At 34.8% G+C, this 25,088-nt stretch overlaps 1 protein-coding gene across 16 annotated transcripts in view; it reads right to left on the reverse strand.

The window, feature by feature from the left end:
• LOC143231868 (uncharacterized) overlaps positions 1-25,088 on the reverse strand; it is a 138,693-nt gene that overhangs the window by 67,711 nt on the left and 45,894 nt on the right. For 15 of the 16 annotated variants that reach the window (XM_076466626.1, XM_076466625.1, XM_076466619.1 and 12 more), the window contains 2 exons: positions 10,891-10,992; positions 3,632-3,769 (listed from right to left, as the gene is read on the reverse strand). In XM_076466626.1, coding sequence (XP_076322741.1) covers positions 3,632-3,769; positions 10,891-10,987 — 235 coding nt within the window. In that variant the 5' untranslated portion in view covers positions 10,988-10,992. Of the gene's footprint in view, positions 1-3,631; positions 3,770-10,890; positions 10,993-21,265; positions 21,368-25,088 lie in introns of those variants that run through there. The other variant, XM_076466621.1, reaches the window with a different exon arrangement.

Below are 25,088 nucleotides of genomic sequence, written 5' to 3' on the forward strand. Positions count from 1 at the left end.
AATGTATCTCGCGTAATATTTCTTCGAAGTTTTTTTTATCGTTTACTGCTAGGAATGCATATGAAATATATGGTCATAAACTCGTAGATTTATTATCATTATCGCGACAGTTCCGTTGCGCGTGCTAGGATTTAAATTCGACTTCAATTGACAAATATTTCAAATGTCAAATATAACAACATTTAGCCAGGACGGAACATGGTTATTCAAAGTATGCGCTAACTTCTATTTAGAGTTACAATTTAGTTAAAACACACAAGTATGACATTTATATACACGTAGATGGTTAGATTTAATTTTATAGAGAAGGCAATAAGAAAGCCGTATACGCCCGAACCATCTGGAACGTGAACAGAACATTTATAAAAAAGTTTTGTTGGAAACCACTTTGAACATCGTATCTGGAACCATTACTGTGGATAAATCTCATAATACAGATATGTCCATACACACAAACGTGGTGTTAAATGGTGGGAAATCAGTTCTATCATACATTCACAAGTATAGGAAGGTAACACTAAATGATCTTCACCAGTATGAACACAACTACTATTCTGATAAAGTACACCCAAACCTGAAATCTTCCGTTCCCAAGAGGAACAGCGAAATGTTCGCAGACTCGCACCGCTAGAAACAAGGTTTCGATACCTGTGGTGGGCAGAGCACAGGTAGCCCATTGTGTAGCTTTGTGTTTAATTTTAAACGCACAAATCTTACACGACACGGCGTTTCAAGAAGTCGAAGCTTCGGTTTACACCTCCCGTGGCACGTGACAATTACTTCTTGCGAACGTCGTATCAACAAGATGCAGCATGTTCTTACCCCAGATCTTCTACGAATCAAGAACGTCTCTCTGTCATCTGAGCAAAATGTACTTATGTGAACTCTCACGAAACTACTGACAAGATTCCTAGGTTATAAGGTCAGGAAGTTCAATTCTCACGTGTACGTCACGTTGCGATGTTTCAGGAGGTGTTTGGTTTATATGAATGCATATAAGGGGTGTGAGACCTCTCAGAAAGTGTTTGGTTTATATGAATACATATAAGGGGTGTGAGACCTCTCAGAAAGTGTAGAAAGTTTATTCACTAGTACAACCCTTCAAACATATCCGCGTTGTGTGGGTGTCGTTGGTCAATAACGTTTTTGTGTTTGTTTGTTTGTTTGGATTTAAACGCAAAGCTACACAATGGGCTATCTGTGCTCTGCCCACCACAGGTATCGAAACCCGGTTTCTAGTAGTGCTACTCCACAAACATACCGCTGTGGGACAGGTCCAGACAACAGCAAAAGAAGTTTGTGGTTTCTCTTCTGGCCTGTTCCTGATAGGTCAGAGGTACGAATACTGACATGCCAAGCTAAAACTCCGAGTTCGAATGCCTACAGTGGACATAGCGCAGATGGTCACGCCTCGTCAACTCTTTGAGGCCTGGACTCAATACACAAAGAAGTTATTTAATTTACACCTGGCCTGAACAGTTACTAAATAATGTATAATTCACGTATAGGCCCTGCAGCGTCTATCCCAACTTTATAATGCTTTAACCCTGTTTTACTTTCTGCACGTGGGCGATTTTTACGAACATTTAAGCGCGCGCGTGTGTGTTGTTTTTTATCCGTCTGATCTGTGTAATAAAACCACGTGTTGTTATTTCATGTTTTATGAAACTCTTTGTTCAGGTTTGAAAACACTTTTTTTTTATACGTAATCTGTTAAAAGCATCTATAAAAACGAAAACAGCCCAGATGTTTTATAGTTAACGCATTATTACTTATCCGCACGAGTAAATAAGTCCAGATTTGAAGTTCGTATCGAACACTTTAGAACCTTTGTCAGTACATTCAAACACCTTAGAGTCCATAAATTATTTTCATTTCATGACCATTTGTAACATTCTGAAAATTCGACAACGTAAAATGTTAACCCTATATTATCTATATATAACAGTATGAAAAAAGTCAGTCGATCATGTCACCATACCCTTTAGGTTAGCAATACAAAAACTAAAAACTTATAACAGATTAAGGTATATCACAGTAATAGCTAAAATATGCTATTCAGTCATCGCATTGTTCATGCTAGCAACACAAAATCTGATAGATTATTGTGCACAACGGTAACACAAGAACAATGTATTTCAATTAAGAGCACAAATTATCATTGTGGGTAAGTGGTTATGGCGCCTGACTAGCAATCTGTGGGTCACAGGTTCGAATCTCCGTTCCACCAAATATCCTCGCCCTTTCAGCTGTGGAGGGGTGGTAGTGTTATAACGCTACAATCAATTTTCCTTTTCGTTGTTAAAAAAAAGTAACCTAAAAGTTGGTGGTGATTAGCTTGCATTCCCTTTAGTTGTTCATATCTAAATTAGGAACGGCTAACGCAGATAGCCCTTGTGTAGCTTCGCGCGAAATTCAAAACAAATAAACTAACTAGCTAACAAGAACAAGATAAAGCTAATTTACCTTTAATATCATTGAAAATAAACTCATTTATATAGCAGACAAATATTAAAGAACATTTATAATTTCATTGGTATATACAGGTTACTTTAGGTTATGGGAAGTGCACGCTAATAATACAAGTTTTGTTAGGTTATGGGAAGTGCACGCTAATAACACAAGTTTTGTTAGGTTATGGGAAGTGCACGCTAATAACACAAGTTTTGTTAGGTTATGGAAAGTGCACGCTAATAACACAAGTTTTGTTAGGTTATGGAAAGTGCACGCTAATAACACAAGTTTTGTTAGGTTATGGAAAGTGCACGCTAATAACACAAGTTTTGTTAGGTTATGGAAAGTGCACGCTAATAACACAAGTTTTGTTAGGTTATGGAAAGTGCACGCTAATAACACAAGTTTTGTTAGGTTATGGAAAGTGCACGCTAATAACACGAGTTTTGTTAGGTTATGAAAAGTGCACGCTAATAACACGAGTTTTGTTAGGTTATGAAAAGTGCACGCTAATAACACAAGTTTTGTTAGGTTATGAAAAGTGCACGCTAATAACACAAGTTTTGTTAGGTTATGGAAAGTGTACGCTAACAATACAAGTTTTGTTAGATTATGGAAAGTGTACGCTAATAATACAAGTTTTGTTAGATTATGGAAAGTGTACGCTAATAATACAAGTTTTGTTAGGTTATGGGAAGTGCACGCTAATAACACAAGTTTTGTTAGATTATGGAAAGTGTACACTAATAATACAAGTTTTGTCGTCAAGGTACCGTAATTCCCTTGTAAACAGTCCACTCATGGTTCAGGAATGTAAACACTTGACAGGCTGTCCTATTCTCTTATTCAAATTATTAACAGCTGAAGTTCGAAAATAATTAACTGAAATTTTAAGACTGGTCAGAGATGAGATAAAAGCAAATATGGCCGACTAAACAAACATTGAACTTAATCACGTAGCCATGGCAACAGCTTCCAGCACAACAGGGTGTGCTTAAAAATATTCAAAACGCATAACGAAGTAATTAATTTAAAACAATCAGGACGCCGTGCTTGAATTTTAAACGCATATATAAAGCTTTCAGTAGCTTCAAGAACAAACTACATATCATAACATCACTGTGCTGAGCACAGATAATTTAAAACCACGAAGAGTGAGTGGTGTAGAGCCACCTACCGGGGTTGTTTACCCACTCCTGCAGCGCTTTCTGGAGACGTCGGACGTGAAGAGGTTTGCTCGCCATCCCAACCAGGGCCATAATCTCCAGAAACTCCTCCTCTCCTGCCTCACAGAGCTGTTGCACATCATCTCCACCTGGAGTATAAACACAAAATTAACTCTTTCCAAGAATATGAATACACTGGTTGGATACACAAGTACGCTACCAAAATATTACAAATCATAAGAAACAAGACTTCTGTGCGACAGTGATATTTATGAAACCTAAGCACCGTGAGAAATTTCCATATAAAATAACTTAATACGCTATGTGACCACATACTGCTTATCATGTGATTATTAAAAACTTATATTACTATAAACACTACTACAGATCATGGCCAGATGGTTAGGAAACTCGCAATCTGAGAGTCACGGGTTCCAATCCCCGTCGCACCAAACATGCTCGCTCTTTCAACCGTGGGGGCGTTACAATGGTACGGTAAATCTCACTATTCGTCGGTTAAAGGGTAGCCCAAGAGTTGGCGGGTGGGTGGTGATGACTAGCTGCATTCCTTCATGTCTTACATGGTAAATTAGGGGTGGCTAGCGCAGATTGTCTTCGTGTGGGGGTGGGTGGTGATGTCTAGCTGCATTCCTTCTTGTCTTACATGGTAAATTAGGGGTGGCTAGCACAGACTGTCTTCGTGTAGCTCTGTGTGAAATTCAAAACTAAACAAAGAGCAATTTATAGGACACACAACTCAAACGCAAGTTACTAAGCACATGTGTGTACACATTATTACACACTTGTAATTCTCAATTAGAACCAGTAACAAAGAAACAGAGAAAAGATCTGACACCTTCTTTCGAGTACTACACTGAATAGGAAGGAACAGTCATCTTAAGACTGAATATACACAAAATGTACTTTAAAACCAATGACGTCATTTACATTGTAAATACCCTTAAAAGCGTGGAAGCATGTGCTCCACAAGACTTCACAGACGATATAAAGATTGTTTATCACAAGATATGCGACTCTGGTACAACTACGAGGTTCTTAACTTGTTTCACGAAGTTGCGGGTGAAAATGAACAAAAAAGGTCATAACGTTCACTGAATGTTTAGAAAAATAACAAAAACAAACGCCATATTAACTTTTTCTTTCCGACACTCTACATTCGCAGTACCAAATACGTGAACGTGAATCTCGTGATTACGAAATTTTAACCACGTCGGTCACCTGGTCGTCGTTGATGTCAATCCAAGGGCTATTTTTATTAATTAACTTTTTGTTTTATTATATTTGAAATATTTTTTTTATTAAACACTCATTACCAAGTGGTTATTTCTAGTTCTGATATATAATAATATTCATTGAATTTCACTTCATGCATTTATTGTAGTGTCACAGTGAAAACAGTGGATATACACTGTCGTATGATCAACGTTATTTTATTATGTGTAATCTCCAAGTGAAATGCCAACTCCAATTCTTCCAAAAACGACTCGCATGTTCTGAAGAAAACACTGTAATTAGATACCGCTGCCCATTTATATACTTGTAATTGCTTTATTGCGTGTGCGCAACTTTAAAGGAAAGATGGCTGACTAAGTTAATACTAAAGTTGTCCTAAATGTCACAGGTTAAGGTAACAGGGAATCCAACACAGCTCGCGGCTCTAATTCCAGTAATTTCAATCAAACTGTGTACGAGAGACCCTTGAAACTGTCTTGCAATAGTCAATTAACTTTATATGTGTTACCTTATGAAGAGTGGGTTCTGATTAACTTTATATGTGTCACCTTATGAAGAGTGGGTTCTGATTAACTTTATATATGTTACCTTATGAAGAGTGGGTTCTGATTAACTTTATATGTGTCACCTTATGAAGAGTGGGTTCTGATTAACTTTATATATGTTACCTTATGAAGTGTGGGTTCTGATTAACTTTATATGTGTTACCTTATGAAGAGTGGATTCTGATTAACTTTATATATGTTACCTTATGAAGTGTGGGTTCTGATTAACTTTATATGTGTTATCTTATGAAGAGTGGGTTCTGATTAACTTTATATATGTTACCTTATGAAGAGTGGGTTCTGATTAACTTTATATATGTTACCTTATGAAGAGTGGGTTCTAATTAACTTTATATATGTTACCTTATGAAGAGTGGGTTCTGATTAACTTTATATGTGTCACCTTATGAAGAGTGGGTTCTGATTAACTTTATATGTGTCACCTTATGAAGAGTGGGTTCTGATTAACTTTATATGTGTTACCTTATGAAGAGTGGGTTCTGATTAACTTTATATGTGTTACCTTATGAAGAGTGGGTTCTGATTAACTTTATATGTGTTACCTTATGAAGAGTGGGTTCTGATTAACTTTATATGTGTTACCTTATGAAGAGTGGGTTCTGATTAACTTTATATGTGTTACCTTATGAAGAGTGGGTTCTGATTAACTTTATATGTGTTACCTTATGAAGAGTGGGTTCTGATTAACTTTATATGTGTTACCTTATGAAGAGTGGGTTCTGATTAACTTTATATGTGTTACCTTATGAAGAGTGGGTTCTGATTAACTTTATATGTGTTACCTTATGAAGAGTGGGTTCTGATTAACTTTATATGTGTCACCTTATGAAGAGTGGGTTCTGATTAACTTTATATATGTTACCTTATGAAGTGTGGGTTCTGATTAACTTTATATGTGTTACCTTATGAAGAGTGGATTCTGATTAACTTTATATATGTTACCTTATGAAGAGTGGATTCTGATCAAATTTATGTGTGTCACCTTATGAAGAGTGGGTTCTGATTAACTTTATATGTGTCACCTTATGAAGAGTGGGTTCTGATTAACTTTATATGTGTTACCTTATGAAGAGTGGATTCTGATTAACTTTATATGTGTCACCTTATGAAGAGTGGGTTCTGATTAACTTTATGTGTGTTATCTTATGAAGAGTGGGTTCTGATTAACTTTATATATGTTACCTTATGAAGAGTGGGTTCTGATTAACTTTATATATGTTACCTTATGAAGAGTGGGTTCTGATTAACTTTATATGTGTTACCTTATGAAGAGTGGGTTCTGATTAACTTTATATGTGTTACCTTATGAAGAGTGGGTTCTGATTAACTTTATATGTGTTACCTTATGAAGAGTGGGTTCTGATTAACTTTATATGTGTTACCTTATGAAGAGTGGGTTCTGATTAACTTTATATGTGTTACCTTATGAAGAGTGGGTTCTGATTAACTTTATATGTGTTACCTTATGAAGAGTGGGTTCTGATTAACTTTATATGTGTCACCTTATGAAGAGTGGGTTCTGATTAACTTTATATATGTTACCTTATGAAGTGTGGGTTCTGATTAACTTTATATGTGTTACCTTATGAAGAGTGGATTCTGATTAACTTTATATATGTTACCTTATGAAGAGTGGGTTCTGATTAACTTTATATGTGTTACCTTATGAAGTGTGGGTTCTGATTAACTTTATATATGTTACCTTATGAAGAGTGGGTTCTGATTAACTTTATATATGTTACCTTATGAAGAGTGGGTTCTGATTAACTTTATATATGTTACCTTATGAAGAGTGGGTTCTGATTAACTTTATATGTGTCACCTTATGAAGAGTGGGTTCTGATTAACTTTATATGTGTTACCTTATGAAGAGTGGGTTCTGGTTCTTCAAATATTTCTACAGACGTTTGAACCACTATAAAGAAACTTATTTTTGGTCAAACGCTAATGGTAGCAACATAAAACAAATAATCACACTGTCTGAACCTAGGAAGGATCTACATTTATACGCAGTAAATATACACACATGTAGTCTCGAAGCGACTATTTGATACCACATCTGTAACGGTAGTTATTAAACAACTGGTATGTTATGTAGGCATAACATGAACATTTTGTGTTTAAGCACAAAGTTACACAGTGTGCTATCTGTGATGTGCTTACTTCTGGTATTGAAAACCGATTTTTAGCATTATAAGCCGGCTGAGCCATTGAAGGCACATCTTGAGATACTATTAAAATACCAAATGACTGTTTGTTTGCAACTGGGTACAAAGCTACACAATAGGCTATCTGTGATCTGCTCACCATGGGGATCGAAACTGGTTTGTAGCATTGTAACTCCACAGACACCACTGACCACTAAGGGAGGTTGCCAGATGACATTGGACTTGTAACACCCCTACATAACGTTAGTGGCCATTTCTTGATATTTATACGTAGATATGTACGTGGGTTATAACTTGATAAGGTTTAATAAAGCAGAACAAAAATGTCCCTCTCCGTAGTTCAACTTATAACGAAACAATACGCGGTTCCATCCCTGCGATAAGAAGCGAGTGCGAGCGTTTTCTTATAACAAAGCTACATCAGGCTATCTGCTGAGTCCACTGAGGGGAATCGAACCCCTGATTTTAGCGTTGTAAATCCGTACACTTGCCGCTGTACCAGAGGGGAACGCAGTAAGAAGAGAAATAGTAACTTTATGCTGAACAACAAATATCAAACAACATTAAAGGCAAATGGCGGAAAAAAAGGAATTATGGTAATTCTAAATGTACGTACAACTTTAATTCACTATATATAGAACAGCAACAGACACACTTGAAGTGATACAAAACTTACTGTTAACCCAAATGAACCTCCGTTCCTAAATGTACTTCAAGATATTTTCATTACTGAATACCTTGTTGTTTCCATGCGCATAAAATGTTTCTGAAATTTAAACAAAGCTACACGAGGGCTATATGCACTTGTCGTCCCTAATTTTTGAACTGATTGGACGACTCTAATCTAAGTGTGATTTGACTGTCACTTTTACAACGTATCCAAGGCACCACACAGTGCAGAGCACGAACCACGGACCCTCAGATTCAAGATCCGGAATGCTAAACACTGAGTCATACGTAGTCCTTGGAAATAAAACGTCTCGAGAGTATTTTAATAAGAATGAGCTTTATGGTGCAGCATTGACAAGGCTATAAATGCTACTTCATTCCTAGTAACATAATATATTATTCATTGAATAATAACACTTTCCAATTTGATCCACTAGGATGATTACTGATTAAACATTTTTGCATCAGTCGAGAAAACTTAACATTGGTAAGTTTAAAAAATGGTTTCTTCTAGATCTGAAAGACCTTCCAACTTATTTCAATCATGTTTTTAACGTTTTAAGTTGACCCACACACACATAACTGTACTAGTTTTAACCGTTTCGTGCACTGAACAAGTGGGCCTTATAGGTTATGTTTCCTCTCAAACATCTACCACGTCATAATTGTCAAAGGAATGAATAATTTGCATCCTTAGGTCGTGAGCTTTGTGTTCCTATGAAACTTCCAGGTTTCCAGGCAAAGCTTTTAAAGACAGTATGAAAAGACGTAAATAGAAAGGATGCATCGTCTCTCTACACCTACAAGTGGCGCCATCTATAATCAATTTGCAACACCTATATTTTTCGAGGATCATGACTTGAGTAGAGAATTAACGATCTATAAAAAGGAGTTAACCTAACCTTTTCATTTTTTGCAAGTTTTAAGTTGCTGTACCATAGTCGTATTCATGCCAAACATATACAGTGAAAAACTGAATTTAAAATGCGTAATGGACACTGCTTATCTATTACTAAACTTTAGGGCGCATTCTGGCCCTAATATTACAGTATTCATTTTACATATTTGAATTTTTTTACTGATAAAGACACACATAAAAACGGTAAGAACGTTACTTCCGATAACTTGAACTGTAAATCTTTGACCACGAATTTACAAGCAACATTTTGTTTTTTTCATACTAAGTGTCATTCTCAATATGAGTAAAGATATACGAAACTGTTTAAAATGACCTTCGAACTTGTGTCACTTAAGTACAATAATACAAACCATATAATGACCTGGCAATTTCTGTATCAAAAAAACAACAACAACAAGTGTGTGTCTAAATACTGTGCAGCAACAGTCAGTTCAAACCCATAATTTTTCAAACCCAAAAGAAAACTGAAATAACTTTCCAGTTGGTTTGATGGTTAATTTGATGGTTAACGGCGAGGTGTAGGCGCTATTAAAGTTTTGGTTTTAATGGGCTGCTCCTTGGATTAATTAAGATAGCATAACTGTTTCGAAGAAGTACAGGTTCTGACAAAAAACAAAATTTAAATAACAAGCGAAGTTACCGAAGAGGGCACAGAGAACGTGTTTTGGCGTAAATGACATTACTTTGCGAAAACTACCAATCTTTAACACTATCTAATTTATCTCAAACTTTTATATAATCCATACAATAATCGTATGCGACATTTGCAATTTTTTGGCACACGGATTAAAAAAAAAAAAAGTTAATATTTCAACCAGCTAGTTATATCTAACACAACAAGCGCTCGCGCCACGAACTGTGACGTCACATTTTTTTTTTTAATGCTGTTGTCATTGTTAACTGAAATTGCCATACCATATAATTCATTGTTGACAAGGCTCTTTTTAGCCTGTAGAGATTGAGAAAATGAAAAAACAACAAAAAAACAAAACAAAGTTTAGCAATGAACTCTGCTTGTAACCGGATTAACCAAACCAGAATCTGTGACAAAAGCACTACGACTTTGAAGTTTGTTTGTTTTCTCTCTCGCCTGTATCAGTGAAAAAAACTCGTTGTCGACACATGTTGCACGAGTTTAATTGCGTACGGAGTATGCAATTGGAAATTTATACAAAAGGAACGTGACTGAAATATAAACAATTATTGCAGCTATTTCTACGAAGGCCTGTAAGGCCAATTAGCGGGTCGTAGGTCCGAATCCCACCCCGAACATACTCAATCTTTCAGCAGTAGGGATGTTGTAACATTATGGTCAATCCCAGTACTCGTTGATAAAGATTAGACAAAGAGATTCGCGACTAGTAGTTGTGTTGACTGGCAGCATTTTTTCCCTAGTTTATCGCCCACAAAGTAAAGACGGCTATCGTTTACAGCCCTCGAGCAGCTTTGTACGAAACGAAAAGCTTAACTTTCACTATTTTTTTTATTTTTTTTTTTTTTTGGCGTGTGTGTCACCAGCACGCGATTTATGGATAACACAACAACTCATTTAATTAGAGCATCATAACATCCAGATCTAGTTGCCCAACCTAATACTTTTGGACTTCATATTAACAAACAACTATACGCCAATGATGATTTTAAGTTGACAATAACTAGTGAAAACATTGCTCAAAACAGTTCTATAGACTTACCTTGACAAATAAAGGTGTCGTAATAAGATAACAAGTTGGCCCGTTGTAAAACTCTGTACAGTTGAAGTTCCGACTCGTTAGAGGGCTGGGACGTCATTGCGACTGTGTAGGAAATAAAATATTTGAAATTAGATCATCAGTAATTTTATAACCATCTGTTTACTACTCACAGCCAAAAACATTCAGTTGAATATTTATATATAAATTACATTGAAGAAATGGATCGCATTTTGTTATCCCTTTTAACAATGTAGAGTTGCAGTTTAAATAAAAAACAACGTTTATTAAAATGTGCTATTTTAGGAAGCACATTAAACACTTGTATGAACACACTTTGGGCTGATAAAACTGCCAAAAATCACCAACTTCAGGAATCTGTTCTGGTAACTGTAGTCTCAAAGCTTGAAAGTTGGCTATAATAGATTAGCATGTAATCGGCCCACAGCCATCACAGAAACACCAAGCGGGTAACAACAACCATACAAACGTTCTGGCGCCTATTATCAGAATGTACCATTTACTGAAGTCAGTTGCATTAGACTTTATTGAGATGAAATTATACATTGACTCAGTAAAATGCGTTTACTGATATTCTGTTCAGCCCAAGCGCTGTTAACAGAACTTCGTTAAATAGATGTGACAATGTTCATTAACACGTTCGCTGTTGCATAATAAATTAAGTATGAAATAATTAAATATTCAAGAAATAAGTGCCACGGAGCGGTCACAATGTCCCAAACTCACGTGCCATAAGAGACGTTTCGCTTTGAATCGTAACTGTCTGCGATCCATCAGTGTGCACGCGGTACATAACGAGAAGACGGTTAATGACAACCTTTCAGTTAAAGTGTTAAAAACTAAACTCTATTAGAACGCTTAGAAATAGTTTTGGGAACTTTTTTACTTCGATACGTGTACGTGCCTGAGGGTATGCATATTTTTTTTTTTTTCTAGAATAAAGCATTGTTAGCCACAAGCCACGTAATTATCACGTTTGAATTTAACCCGCGACTAAGCATCCTCAACCAGTTAATCAGCAGTTTGTCTCTTTGGGATACAGTGACGGTTACGTATTGTTGTTGATGGTTAATAATGACTGAAGGTTTATTTAATTTACGCATTTGCAGACAAAGAATAGCTGTATGGTCTCCACTGTTGGTTACCGGCTTTCATGTAACATCTGCTATCACACGCACATTGGAGAAACCGGAAAATCCGTAGATTGGAGAACATGGTCACGTTCTTTATAAACAACCAAAACAATGAAAGAACAACAACTGGAGATCGTTTTTTAACTAATTATGAACAAGTAACACCCGACTTGAAACCACCATTCTTATGCAAGTCCTCGCCAAGACAACTGACAGTAAATTTAAAGTTTTCATCGACCAACTATAACCATAGATAAACAGGGACAAATGATGGCGCCTGTAATTATTTTTCATCATATTTTGTTATTTCGATCTGTAACTAATACAGAACTTTCTTTTTGTAGTTTCAGATACCGGTTAATTATCTCAGCAATACTATTCATTCCACAGTAAAGCTCACTACTTAATATGCTTGTCTGTTTTTGAATTTCGCACAAAGTTAAACGAGGGCTATCTGCACTAGCCGTCCCTAAGTTAGCGGTGTAAGACTAGAGGGAAGGCAGCTAGTCATCACCGCCAACTCTGGGGCTACTCTTTTACCAACGAATAGTGTGATTGACCATGACATTATAACGCCCTCACGGCTGAAATGGAGACCATGTTTGGTGCGACGGGGATTCGAACCCGCAACCCTCAGATTACGAGTCGAATGCCCTAACCACCTGGCCATGTCGGGCCTTACTTAATGTGTCAACCGCACGTTGTAGAAATACACGCTAAATAATCAACTGTAATCGAATGTGTAAACTAACTGAAGTTTTGAACTATCTGTGGATTGTGTTTTAATGAAACGTTCCTGAATACGTTTCAGCGGGTGATAAACAAACACTAAACACTTGTTTATATTGTAATAATGTCTCAAACATGTTCTAGCAGTGTTCAGCACATGTTCTAAAATCTTGCTCATGTTTCAGCAATTTCTGACATGTTTTCTAAAACCTGTTTACATTATATATCAGTCAGTGTCTGGCAGATATTTTAAGACCTTGTTCTTATTTTCAAAGTATAACGGGTATCTTGAGAAAAACTTACTTGTTTAGCAGTGTTTAACAGCTATTCTAAAAACCTTGCATTCTTGCTTTAGCAATGCCTAACAGGTATTCTGAAAAAATCATCTTTTAGCACTGGAAGACATATTCTAAAATGTTTGTTTGTTTGTTTGTTTCAGTAAAGTCCAACAGATAAAAATACAAAGTTTCAGATTATAAATTTACTTGTAGATGGCCTAAAAACTTGAATTGTATAAACAATGAATAACATATTTGACAATTTTTTTTAGTGCTATACTGCAAGTTCCCTCAGCCTAAATACTCGTGTTTTGGTTTAATTTTTATATCTTATATCTTAATATTTTTTTTTTTTTACAATACATTCCTGGTATTTTTGGTTTCATATCTTTTCCTTTAGGCTTTTAACTAGTATATCATCTATTTCTCTTTCAGCTAACTACCTTGAGAGTCGCTGTTTATGGGCGAGTATCATATTTGTTGTGATTTGTATTTAGCTTGTTTTGGCACACAACGCACTTAAAATAGATCTATTGTTATCGAGAAGAGCTGGAGAGCTCTTAGTTCAGGGGTAAAATTAATCTTGAACAGCTCGAAACATAACCCACACGTGTAATAAAACAGGTCAATCTTCAAAGCACGTCTGTAATTATATATATGTATACACATTCAGAGTTCTCTTTCCAAGCATTTTCTTCTTTTCACACTTTGTAGGAAAGTAATATTTGGAAACCTTTTCTAACTATGAGTCACTTATCAATGTTCAGATTAGAACTAGTAACTTTAATATTCTCGATACCTTCACTCTACAGCAGGATATCAGCTCCGTTAAACATAAAATTAAGCAGCAATGTATATATACGAACTCCATTAAATACACAGTTAACTGTTTGTGCTTCTTTGATGGATTCGCTGCTGTGACAAATTGTTTTTTTTTCTGTGCACATGCGTATGCACATGGACACATATACACAGGTAAGTACGTCTTCGAAAAAGGTCTGTTTAACAACAAAACTACACAATGAGCTATCTGTGCTCTAACAACAGCGAGTATCGAAACCTGATTTGCGTCGTGGTTAGCCTTCATTCAGACTTATCGCCGAGCCGCCAGGATGATTAAAAAAAAAACAACTATAATGTTGTATTCGAAAACAAAAAGAGCGCCACCTACTCTGGAAATGGTTAGACGTTATAACCGATAGTCACGTAAGAGTTCAACAGGCATTAGTAATCTTTATTATTCATTTGAAGTTGATTATAAAATAAAACCACAGAGAAAGATTTATTTTTAAACACAGTTCACTTGAATATATGACGTGGGTCAATATGTAACACGTGCTTGAACCGGATGACGTGGTCTATCTGTTAAGGTGATGAAATAGGTAGTGATGGATCCAAGGTTTAAAGCTCGATATGCCACTGAACATGCTCTACAGTTGCAGCTGTATATAAGTATATATGACGTCTCTATAATTGTGAAAGTCAGTTCTGTTGTTTGATTACGAACCGCCTCATAGATGGCAGGTGCTGGTTATTGGATTCTCTAATTACCAGTTACAAACCAGGGATACTTATATCTGGTCCGTGAGTGGGATATCTGTTTAAACCATGTATCACATAAGGTGCTATTGTGGTTGAAAATACCAAATACCCCATGCAAATTTTAAAAGCCTTTTGTTAGTTAAAAAAGGCCATTTGAAGTGAAATAAAAATGGTGTTCCAAGTGATCTTAATGAAGTACCTTAGAAGCAGAAACGACACTAATTACTTGTATTTATACCACCGAGAAAACACAGTAATACATCAGCCATCAATGTAATTGACAAGAAAGATCCTTTCTGCTGGTCTTTCTATAGACTGCAAAGAATCCACTTCACATTACATAGCGTCACTAAAAACTTGCTTGTTCTTTTGTCGGCGGTGATAAAAAAAATCAAAAATACCTTAAAAACACGCAAACAACCCATCTTAATTAAGAGACGTGAAACACCTTAAGCCGGATTAAAAGAACAAATACTCTTAGATACCCTATTATTAAAGTGTTAAAAGAATGTTACATGCTTGAAACGATCTTTATATATCGGAAAGGTTTTGACCATGTCGATATAATGTACAAACGTAAGAAAAACAAAACAAACTTAGATCACTTCTCAGAGAAAATGAACGACAGAAACTGAAAATTGAATTCTAGACTTCATCGGTCTCGTAGGCTGGGGCTCAAGGTATAACCGTCCCTAATTATAACCTAATGGTCAAACAGAAGGCAATCATTTATAGCACCCGCCAACAATAGAGTTTTGTGGGATTATCTAGACCGAATTTTGCAGAACTGACTGTCAATTTTAAAATGCACATACATCCGAAAGTTCATGGAGTGTTAAGCAGTGTCAGGTCTCGAACTCAGGTCTCTTCGATCTACAGCTCGAATGTTATCCATCGTACCAATCCCGAGATAAAGCATATGAATATATATATATATATATATATATATATACACACACACACACACACACAAATATTCAACGAATATAATATGGACAACACGACTCAGAGCTAACAATAAACAGATTTTCGTGTGTGAAAAGCTTTTTTTGTAATACAATACTTCCAACATGAGTTTTAAATACAGTACAAACTGTAAATGGCTGGTAAAGGTGTCTGTCTGTATGATAACATTTTGTAGAATATTGTGTGTGTGTGTGTGTGTGTGTGTCTTACAATAACGTATCTGAGTTCCTGAACATATTACCTTTTTTAAAGTAGTTTCGTAAACAGTTTCGTTTTCCAAGTAATAAACAACAACGACAACAAAAAATTAATGGATAACAGGCATCCTGGTTAAAAACATTTTAAGAAATTTCCCTCATCTCTGCATATGCAGAACAAAATCAATAGCTTTGAACGATGCGACCCTTCTATAAAAGACCGTCTCCGAAGGCAACTTCAGATACACTATTAGTATGAGAATATATCTATTGATCCAATGATCATTGTGAAAACGAGCCGTAAAGCTCCAGGTAAAAAGCCCTCTTCAGTTACGCACATCGAACTACTCAAGTATTGATCATATATAAAACGTACGTGAATTAATGTTCTATTAATCCGATGTTTAATATTTAACAGTCCACATTTTAGATACGATATGTTCCTGTAAAGCCGCCTGCTTTAGCTGTGGTCAATTACAAGGAATGAATTAGTAACCGAAAGTCAGAAAACAACAATTTAAATGTCACATCCAGTTCGTCCAATAATATTGCTTGCTGTGTGTGTGTGTGTGTGTGTGTGTGTGTGTGTGTGTGTGAGAGAGAGAGAGAGAGATAGACGGTTGTTTTCCATATATGAAAACAAAAACAAACAGTAAACTGTTGTTACAGTTAAACGTAATTAGTTACTGTTCCCGATAGATCTTTTTGGAACCTTATGAAAGCCTTTATTTAAAACAATTATATTTAGCGTTTAACTAATCTGTGCATAGCCATGTTGGATTAGTTATTAGCAACAACAAATAGAATTAAATATTCTGTCACGCCACACATTCAGTTAACCCTTAAATTATCGATTTCTTTTTATATACACAGTTCACAGAAAGCGTTTAATCTATTACATTATATTGAATAATTTTACATATTTTTCCTGTTAAAACATTTTAGGCTAAAGAACTGAACAAAAAAAACGTGAAATCACCTTTTTTTTTTTATGTAAAATACAAAGTAAATCCGTGCAGTAATTTGATGTACTGACTGTAGTATTGGTAGCACTCATGTTTACTTTCTTTCCGTATGTGTGCGTGAACCACATGTGGAACCCTGTAAACACACAGACCAATAATTCACACGTAGAACCCTGTAAATACACATAAACCCCTAATCAGTTTTGAATATAAAGTTTTTTTTTGAAAAACGTGTTACGAAATTTCAACAGTGGTCGTATTGTCATGGATGGGCGTGGTCACTAGCAACTCCAGACTGTGAATCAGGTAATTCTTGGTTCGCGATCCTTTGCTTTGTAGCTCCGTGTATTATTATGGCGGCGGTTATATATCACTCCGCTCGATGGAGACAAAAATAGCCAACAGTAGGTATTAGCTGCTTTTAAGCAGTCGTATTCCATCTATCAGTTGGAAATTAGTGACTGCTATTCACAAACAGCCCTCGTGCAGCTTTGTATGCCGTATACAAATGTGTCAGATAATTGTTTATACTCTTAAACATTTCCTGTACAGAAGATGCACATACAATTAAACGCGTAGCACTGAGTCAAATTATTAACCGATTTATAAATCCCCAATCAAGATGCTTAGTTCTAGCCTCCAGTCCTGATCAAATTAACCACTTTGATTTGATTATACGAAACCAATAATAACTAATAATGTATAAATATCCCTCGTTCTGATTAAGTTAACCACTTTCATTCGATCATTAGTAACCAACAGTCGTTAAAAACAAATTAATTGGCATATTTAATCACGTGATCTTGTTTGTCATCTGAGATCTTCACGATTTTCCTTCAGGAGATACAACTTCGCAATTCAGGCAACTCATTACGTACATTCACAAAATAATCTACAACTGCAAGAAACGTAAAACCACGTGCAGTTTAACTGTTGTTGAAAATCTCTTCTTTTTTAAAACAATTTTCTACCGGTCGAAAGTTTCCATTCTCGACAACAGGGTTCTCTCCTAAACCGCCATACATCATTCGTTAGGTTCTTTTAGACTGCCATAACCATTTTGATGGGTCACTGTGTAAATCTGAAGATTTACCGCGGCTTCTATATCATTCGTTAGCATTATGCTTGTCTGAACACAAACTCCTTCCACATGCACATTAGACGATTCTCCTAGCGTTGCTCTCTCTAATCTTTGATATATTACGTGCTTTTCTTTTAACTTGACTTCTCTGTTGGCATCACTGGAGCAACCCAGAGATTTATCGAAGTTTCTACATCATTCGTTAGTATTATAGCAGTCCAAACACGGATATTTTTTTCTCCCAAACACAGATTATGTTGTTTTTTTTACTACCCTGTATAATCTTCACCACATCACGTTCTTTTTTGTATCTAACTTGCTTGTTGAGTCACAGCGCAAGTCCGATGAATTCTAAAGGTTTCGCTAGTCCTGTTCTCGCACACAAAGAAAACAAAATACAACTTTACTTATCTTACTATCATCATAATTCTTTCATCAAAAACCGGTCCTGATCGTCACAAACAAGTCATCGGAGATTTAAATAAATAACAACATACATTAGCCATCAAGGCTAAGCCTACATGCTCCCATTAATATACTAGTAGTACGAAACCTTAAAAGGATTAATACAGTGTGAAATAGTCGAAGTCTTTAAATACAGATATGACGACACAAAAAAAATGAAAGAAAAAGTCTATTATTTAAAGAATAAATAAGGATTTTAATTCTTTGTTCTAACCAGAAAATAAAAAGATAGGATAATGGAAGTATTACATTTTGAAACCCCAATAGTACAATGTTTTTTTTTTCTAAATATCTGCTCCAGTTTAAAACAACGACACATGTATTTTTATTTTCTTAACAGTTACAATTTTAAAACGTTCGTCACAAGCAGACAATTCACAAAATTGTATTTTACTCATTGCGGTTGTTTTAAATGTCGGGTTACTTCCAAGTTGGTGGTTAATCCATCCTCTTATTACCTACAGATGTATAAAATGAGGAGAGAGAAGCCCCAAGTTACGTTTTTCTGTTACTGCCTGATCAGAAAAAAGAATCAATAAATACCCAATACCCACATTTACAATTTTAAATTATTGTATATTTGGTATTTGTAGCTAGTTTACAGAATGTAAACCTCAGAAGTATATATACTGAAGCTGTGTTTACTTCTTACAACTAAAAGGTCCTTACAGCCACGGTAGCGTTACAATGTTACCATCAATCCCACTACAGATGGTGGTTCGTAGTGTTACGTAGTTACCTTTTCTCCAGACCATTGCTTCAAAATTAGGGGCGGCTAACGGAGATAGTACTCGAGTACAACACCCGATGCGTTTCTTACATTCTGATATGTAATATTGACATTTTATAATTATTAGAGTAAATCATAAAGTGGACTATTTTTAAAGTTTTCTTTTGCGCAAGGTTACACAAAAAAAAAACTATGTACATAGGAGTCACTTAAGTTGGTCTGATACACAAGAGAAAATGTAATTAAATCAAAAGTTAGTCGCAAGTTATTTCGCCAAAGTTCTGCAAACCATAAATCCTCTGATTAACAATCCGTGGAAAAAAAAATCTCAATAAAAGTTAAAGGATGCTACAACTTTTGTTACGTAGTACAGAAGTAACATTCACAGAAATTTCACTCAGATTTTCTTAAAATATATATTTTACAAGCATAGTTATGAAACGTGTTTATGAAATTTCATTTTTTGCTAGGTTTAGGATTTTGCTACTGATCATAACAAGCGGAACTCAAAATCATTTTTGAAGTGGAGCAAAAAGCTGTTTAGGGAACAAAGGTCATTATATGTATAAAAAACAGAACGTATTATTACACCTCAAGGACAACATTTAGCAACGTATAATTGTTTGCTTGATAAAGAACCACAGAAGATAAGTACAGTATTCAAAAGATCGCATTGATTTTAAGGATATATAACTCAGTCCATGAATATCAAACAGATATATTGTGTATAGCGTATTGCTCACCGTCCTATGTACATTTTTCTTGAATTAAAAAAATTATATTCGGAAACTAGGTACATCTATATAAAAGTAAATTATACCGAAATCAAACGGTACATTTTCAAGTACAGCATTTAGTTGCAAGCAAAAATACTTTGTTACAATTAATAACAATTAATATCAGCACAGCTTTTCACTGCTAAACACCAACAGTTAAACTTTACAATGTTCCACTACTAAACACCACAAAATTCCTAAATAGATTTCTTTACTAAGGTCTACACATTTTCCAATAAAACATTTTATTAGGGAAAAAAAATTTAAAAAACGCGGGATTTTCCAATACTCAGTTTCATCAGGAAAAATAAAATCCATACGAAATGTAAATTCTGAAATTACGTCGTTTAAATTTTCGCAGATATACAAATCTTTCTTTACACTCAAAAAAACATTTAAAGTTCTCCATTACAAACTACAAGCCCACAAAAAAAAAAAAAAATGTCAAAAGTTCTCCCATAAAGCTTTTGATTTACTAAAACCCAACAAGCGTCGATTTTACGTTTCCACACACCTTTCATTATAGAAACTCAAGTTAAAACATTTCTCATGCATATTTTCGACACTTAAAGCCATCTCATTCAAAGTTCTATACTACAATCTCAACTGATTGGGGAAAAAAAAAAGTTTAAAAGGCCTAGTGAGAAACGTTTTCAGCATAACTTTCATTACATAATAAGGCATAACTGAATGATATATGAAGCACAACTCTCTGAGGTTTGACTACCAAAAACCCTTTTCAATTTTTATTTATTCCAGTTGCCCAGGGTGTAACGTATTTTGATAAAATACATCGCCAACGATATATTTAACAGCACCATTTTTGACACTTCAGATAAAAGAAAACTTGTCAATTTTCATTCTACTGAAACCCACTGAAAAAAATAATTATTGCATGTTTTATTATCTTTTTTAATTCATCAAAGTGTTTATAATTTCATGATATAGGTAGCGTCACGTTCAATACACCATTAAGAGGACTGGTTTCAAAGATATCTCTTACGATTATGGCAACTTATTTCATTATATTTTAAAGGCGTTTAAATCTCGTATTCGTTAATGAAATTCATAGTTCAATAGGTTCACAGAAACCTAAAGTCCAAATTAAAGTTTAATTTATAGAAAAATTACTTACGACCTACGTCCTCTCCATTTTGTTTTCTTCCTCATTTTTATATTATTTATTTTCTAGCCAATGTTCAATTACATTTAATCGTCTTTTCGGATGCTAAGGTTTAGTTACATTATACAAAGTTTCTCTCAAATTATATCGCCGACAGCTATACACATTTTCTCACTTTCGAAAAAAAGTAAAGAACAGCTTAACATGAAATAGCCGGACGATTAAAGTAACATGAACAGGGCCACAAATTTCTCTAACTTAGGTTTAGAGTTAAGTTACAAAATATGTCATCTTAACCCCCTCTTTACGCAAAGAAAAACTCCAATATAAACTGTAATCTTAATTGTATTATCGCATATTATTTATATTTACTTGTAAGTGTTCGGTACTTTACGTGTATCCTTTAACAGTAGCTCAAACTTTTAGCACCAAGTTGACAATCGTTACAGTTGAGGTTCACTTCGACGTGTAGATGTACACTCTGATAACCAGAAGTCGCTATCATAAAGCCTACTTTCGAGTCGACTCCAATGACGACTTGTCACGTGTCTCGGGGAGGCACAACTCGAGCCAAGGAACGTGTGTACTCGGCACAACTTGACCGATTGAGTCAAATGTAATTTGAGTTGTTTTTACGGACTATAATCAAATTACAATAACAAAACTCTACAAGTGATTGGTTTTTTTTAAAACTGGAATTTATCTCCTTTCTTGGAACAATTTCTTATTTATTAAATGTTAACTGCAGATCTGACAAAGTTACCTACTTACACCAAAAAACAAAACTCAACCAGGTGGCAAGTACAGCTAATTAAAGAAATGCTGTTTATCACATAGGAACAGCTCGGACTGTTCATTAAAATGGTATTTTAAAAATATCCTTAATCGGTCATCAGAACTTTACAATACTAAATAGTCTCCTTTTATAATAATATTTATGTAATGACTGAGTCGTAAATTATCGCAATGTTTGTAACTATCATAGAAAAGAGTTTGAATTTCTTAATTTATTATTATTACGCGATAACTCAGAAACCAAAAGAATGGTGTCAACCAATTTCAATGAGTGACAGTTTCAAATGGACAATCTGCTTTTATAAGTATTATTAATAAATTGAATTAATTAAAAACAACAACACCAACATAATTATAGTGTAAAATATGTTATCATTACCCCTTGAAGTTAGCTTTCTTATAGAAGTTTGGTATTTCTTTAGAAAACTAAAGTATAAGGTACAACAGGAATTATCAGTCAATAACAAACAACGAATATTACACTAGGAACCTCATTGCAATTAGAACTTGGGTATCAATACAACTTTATCATGCTTATTGAAACACTGCATTAGCAAACAAGTGTTTTCAAAACAGGAAGTAAATATGGGGGTGGCTAATATCAAGCCTCAAGAAACAATGTGACCAAGACAGTGTGGATAGTATTTGCATCATCCCTACGTAAGTGAGTTTGTTCTATTTTGGTCTTTTAAAATTCTACTACACCATATGCCTGTACTATTATGGAGGGATGTGGAAATGCCATCCCAACTGTCTTGGTTACATTAATCTTGAAGGACTAATATTATCCATCATTACATTTACTTCCTGTTTTCTAAACTTTTTTCTTTACTTGCTTTACCTATTAAACTTTGGAGTGCATTGTTTAAATAAACACCTAAGTATTCTCACCGTTAACAAAACGTACGGCATTAATCTTTAAAACACCTCACGAGTTTTGGCAAGCTCAGGAAATGTAGATTAGTTCTCACTGCAGATACTAAAAACTAACAATTCAAAATACTTTATAAAATAAAACTATATACTAGCAAGTACTGTTAAAGAAAATAACGATAAAAAACTAATAAAAATACGTTAGTTCTCGAGCACAAACAACAGTTGTTAACCCTATCGTACATTCGTAAACATTTAGTCCTTTAGGCCTAACTACAAAACAAGATTTTACTTTTTTAATAATTTTAATTTTCCGATACAATTTAAAAACGGCCTCCTGGTGACTAAGAAAGCAATCAAGAGTAAGTTATACTTTCGACATATCTAAAATTACTGCCTGCATTAATTTAAAGTTTTCGTATTTTCATATTTAAAACGTTGACAGACAATGTGCCAGCTGCTTTGTCTTTATGCAATTAAAGAAAATACAAACTTTCCCTTCTCAAGCTAGAAAATTTGCATATCGTGTATAGCGTTCACTTGCGGAACCCCAAATCTTTTGATTTCACATTAAAGGATAAAAACTGAATTCTAGAAGTCAACATTCCATCAATGGTCTTTTATTTAAAAATCGTGTACGTTTCATTTTCGTAGAAGAAAACACGAGCTTCCACGCAGTAATAATAACAAAAAAAAAAAAAAAGGGAGCGAGTGAGAAACAACTAATTAGTCATCTGACTTCAGAGAGAATCTGACAGACTGTGTGTGATCCGAATTACAAGAATCAAAAATGTCACCTATTACATCCGAACTGCACGCTATCTTCCTTCTCAAAACCACAGATAAACACCGGGTTCATTGCCAATTCTCAAAAATGTGTTGTCAGGTTCTTGGTGAAAATAATTTGATACACGAGACTTCTGACATGCCCATAAAACGTTTGATTCATTGAACTGAAAAGTTCATACACAGTTCTCCTTGATGTTTAAACATTTAAAATTATCTCACCAAACAGGTCTCTCCCATATTAATGTATAAATAAAGTTTTTTGTTGTTGTTTTTTCCTTTAGAAACGACTTACTTAACCAGCCAAGAATCAAAATCTTAAAAGCTCGTATGGATAAAAAGACGTTCGAAGTTGTACCTGAAACATTTTAAAGTGTTATAGTACACATTTATTCATTATCGAATCCTCAGATATAAATAATTTAACACTGCATTGTTTGGCACTGAACAAGTCAAATTTGCTATTCTGACATTTATGCTAGACGTCTAAAGCCTTCTCGTACATTACAAATGTAAACACCAAACGTCAAGAGCCCCAGAGGTAGTTTTACAGCACAAAGAAACACTATACGTTTTGCTGTTTCTTATTATTGATTTTTGTTATTGTTTGCAAGCTGTCTCCTGAGGCTCGTACGGCGCTACCGTTTATAACAGAAAAATAAATTAACATACAGTATTGACACGTGTAAAAAAATTTTTCTCACTCAATACTAAGAATGTTTCAACAAAAAATGTTAAGTGAATTTAATATATTAAATTCTGATTTCACAAAAACAAATCAAACAGCAGCCGCTCGCCGGAACAATACAACAGGAGCCCCATCACACAACCCTTTGATCTCAAGAAGAAAGACAGCTAAAAATACGGCGGTCTGCATGTTGCGGTCCGTTTCCTTCGATATACTAGAGCATTGTAAAAAAAACCAAAAAAAAACAACCATATCAGTTTTATGGTGAGACTGCTTGCGGACGCCAGCCAAGAACACAGCTATCAACTGCACCTATACATGTAATACGTCTACACGAATCAAAGAGGTACGAGTAGAGAGTGGCTTGTCTGGGCATTTTTTGCCACCCACCCTCTTTGACAGAGAGTCATAAACAAGGCAAACATGCAAATACTTGACACCACCAGGCCGCCAGGAAGCGCTTTCCATACCAGGGGTGTGTTGCTTTCAGGGAACAGGTTCTCGCCCAGAATAAAATTGAAGGGAAAGAGAAAAAGGGGTTGTTGAGCCCTTCTTCTAAAGGAAGTACACAAAAATTAAAAGTAATGTTCCTAAGGTTATAACGTTTACAGTGGAGTCAGGCTGGTAGGATAAAAAATAATTGTGCCTAAAAAATGTAGTTAGATGTCTAAGTAAAATAATACATGTTAAAAAAATGTAGTTAGATGTCTAAGTAAAATAATACATGTTAAAAAAATGTAGTTAGATGTCTAAGTAAAATAATACATGTTAAAAAAATGTAGTTACATGTCTAAGTAAAATAATACATGTTAAAAAAATGTAGTTACATGTCTAAGTAAAATAATACATGTTAAAAAAATGTAGTTACATGTCTAAGTAAAATAATACATGTTAAAAAATGTAGTTACATGTCTAAGTAAAATAATACATGTTACTCGTGGAAACCTTTCCTTTTTTCTTATTTTCTAGCCATAAAATATTTTGGGTTGTATTACCTCGTGAAATGAATTACGATACACACAAATTTCAGTGTATTACTGACAGGTAATTACG

The sequence above is a fragment of the Tachypleus tridentatus genome, chromosome 11 (genome assembly GCF_004210375.1).
Source record: "Tachypleus tridentatus isolate NWPU-2018 chromosome 11, ASM421037v1, whole genome shotgun sequence".
Lineage (NCBI taxonomy): Eukaryota > Metazoa > Arthropoda > Merostomata > Xiphosura > Limulidae > Tachypleus > Tachypleus tridentatus.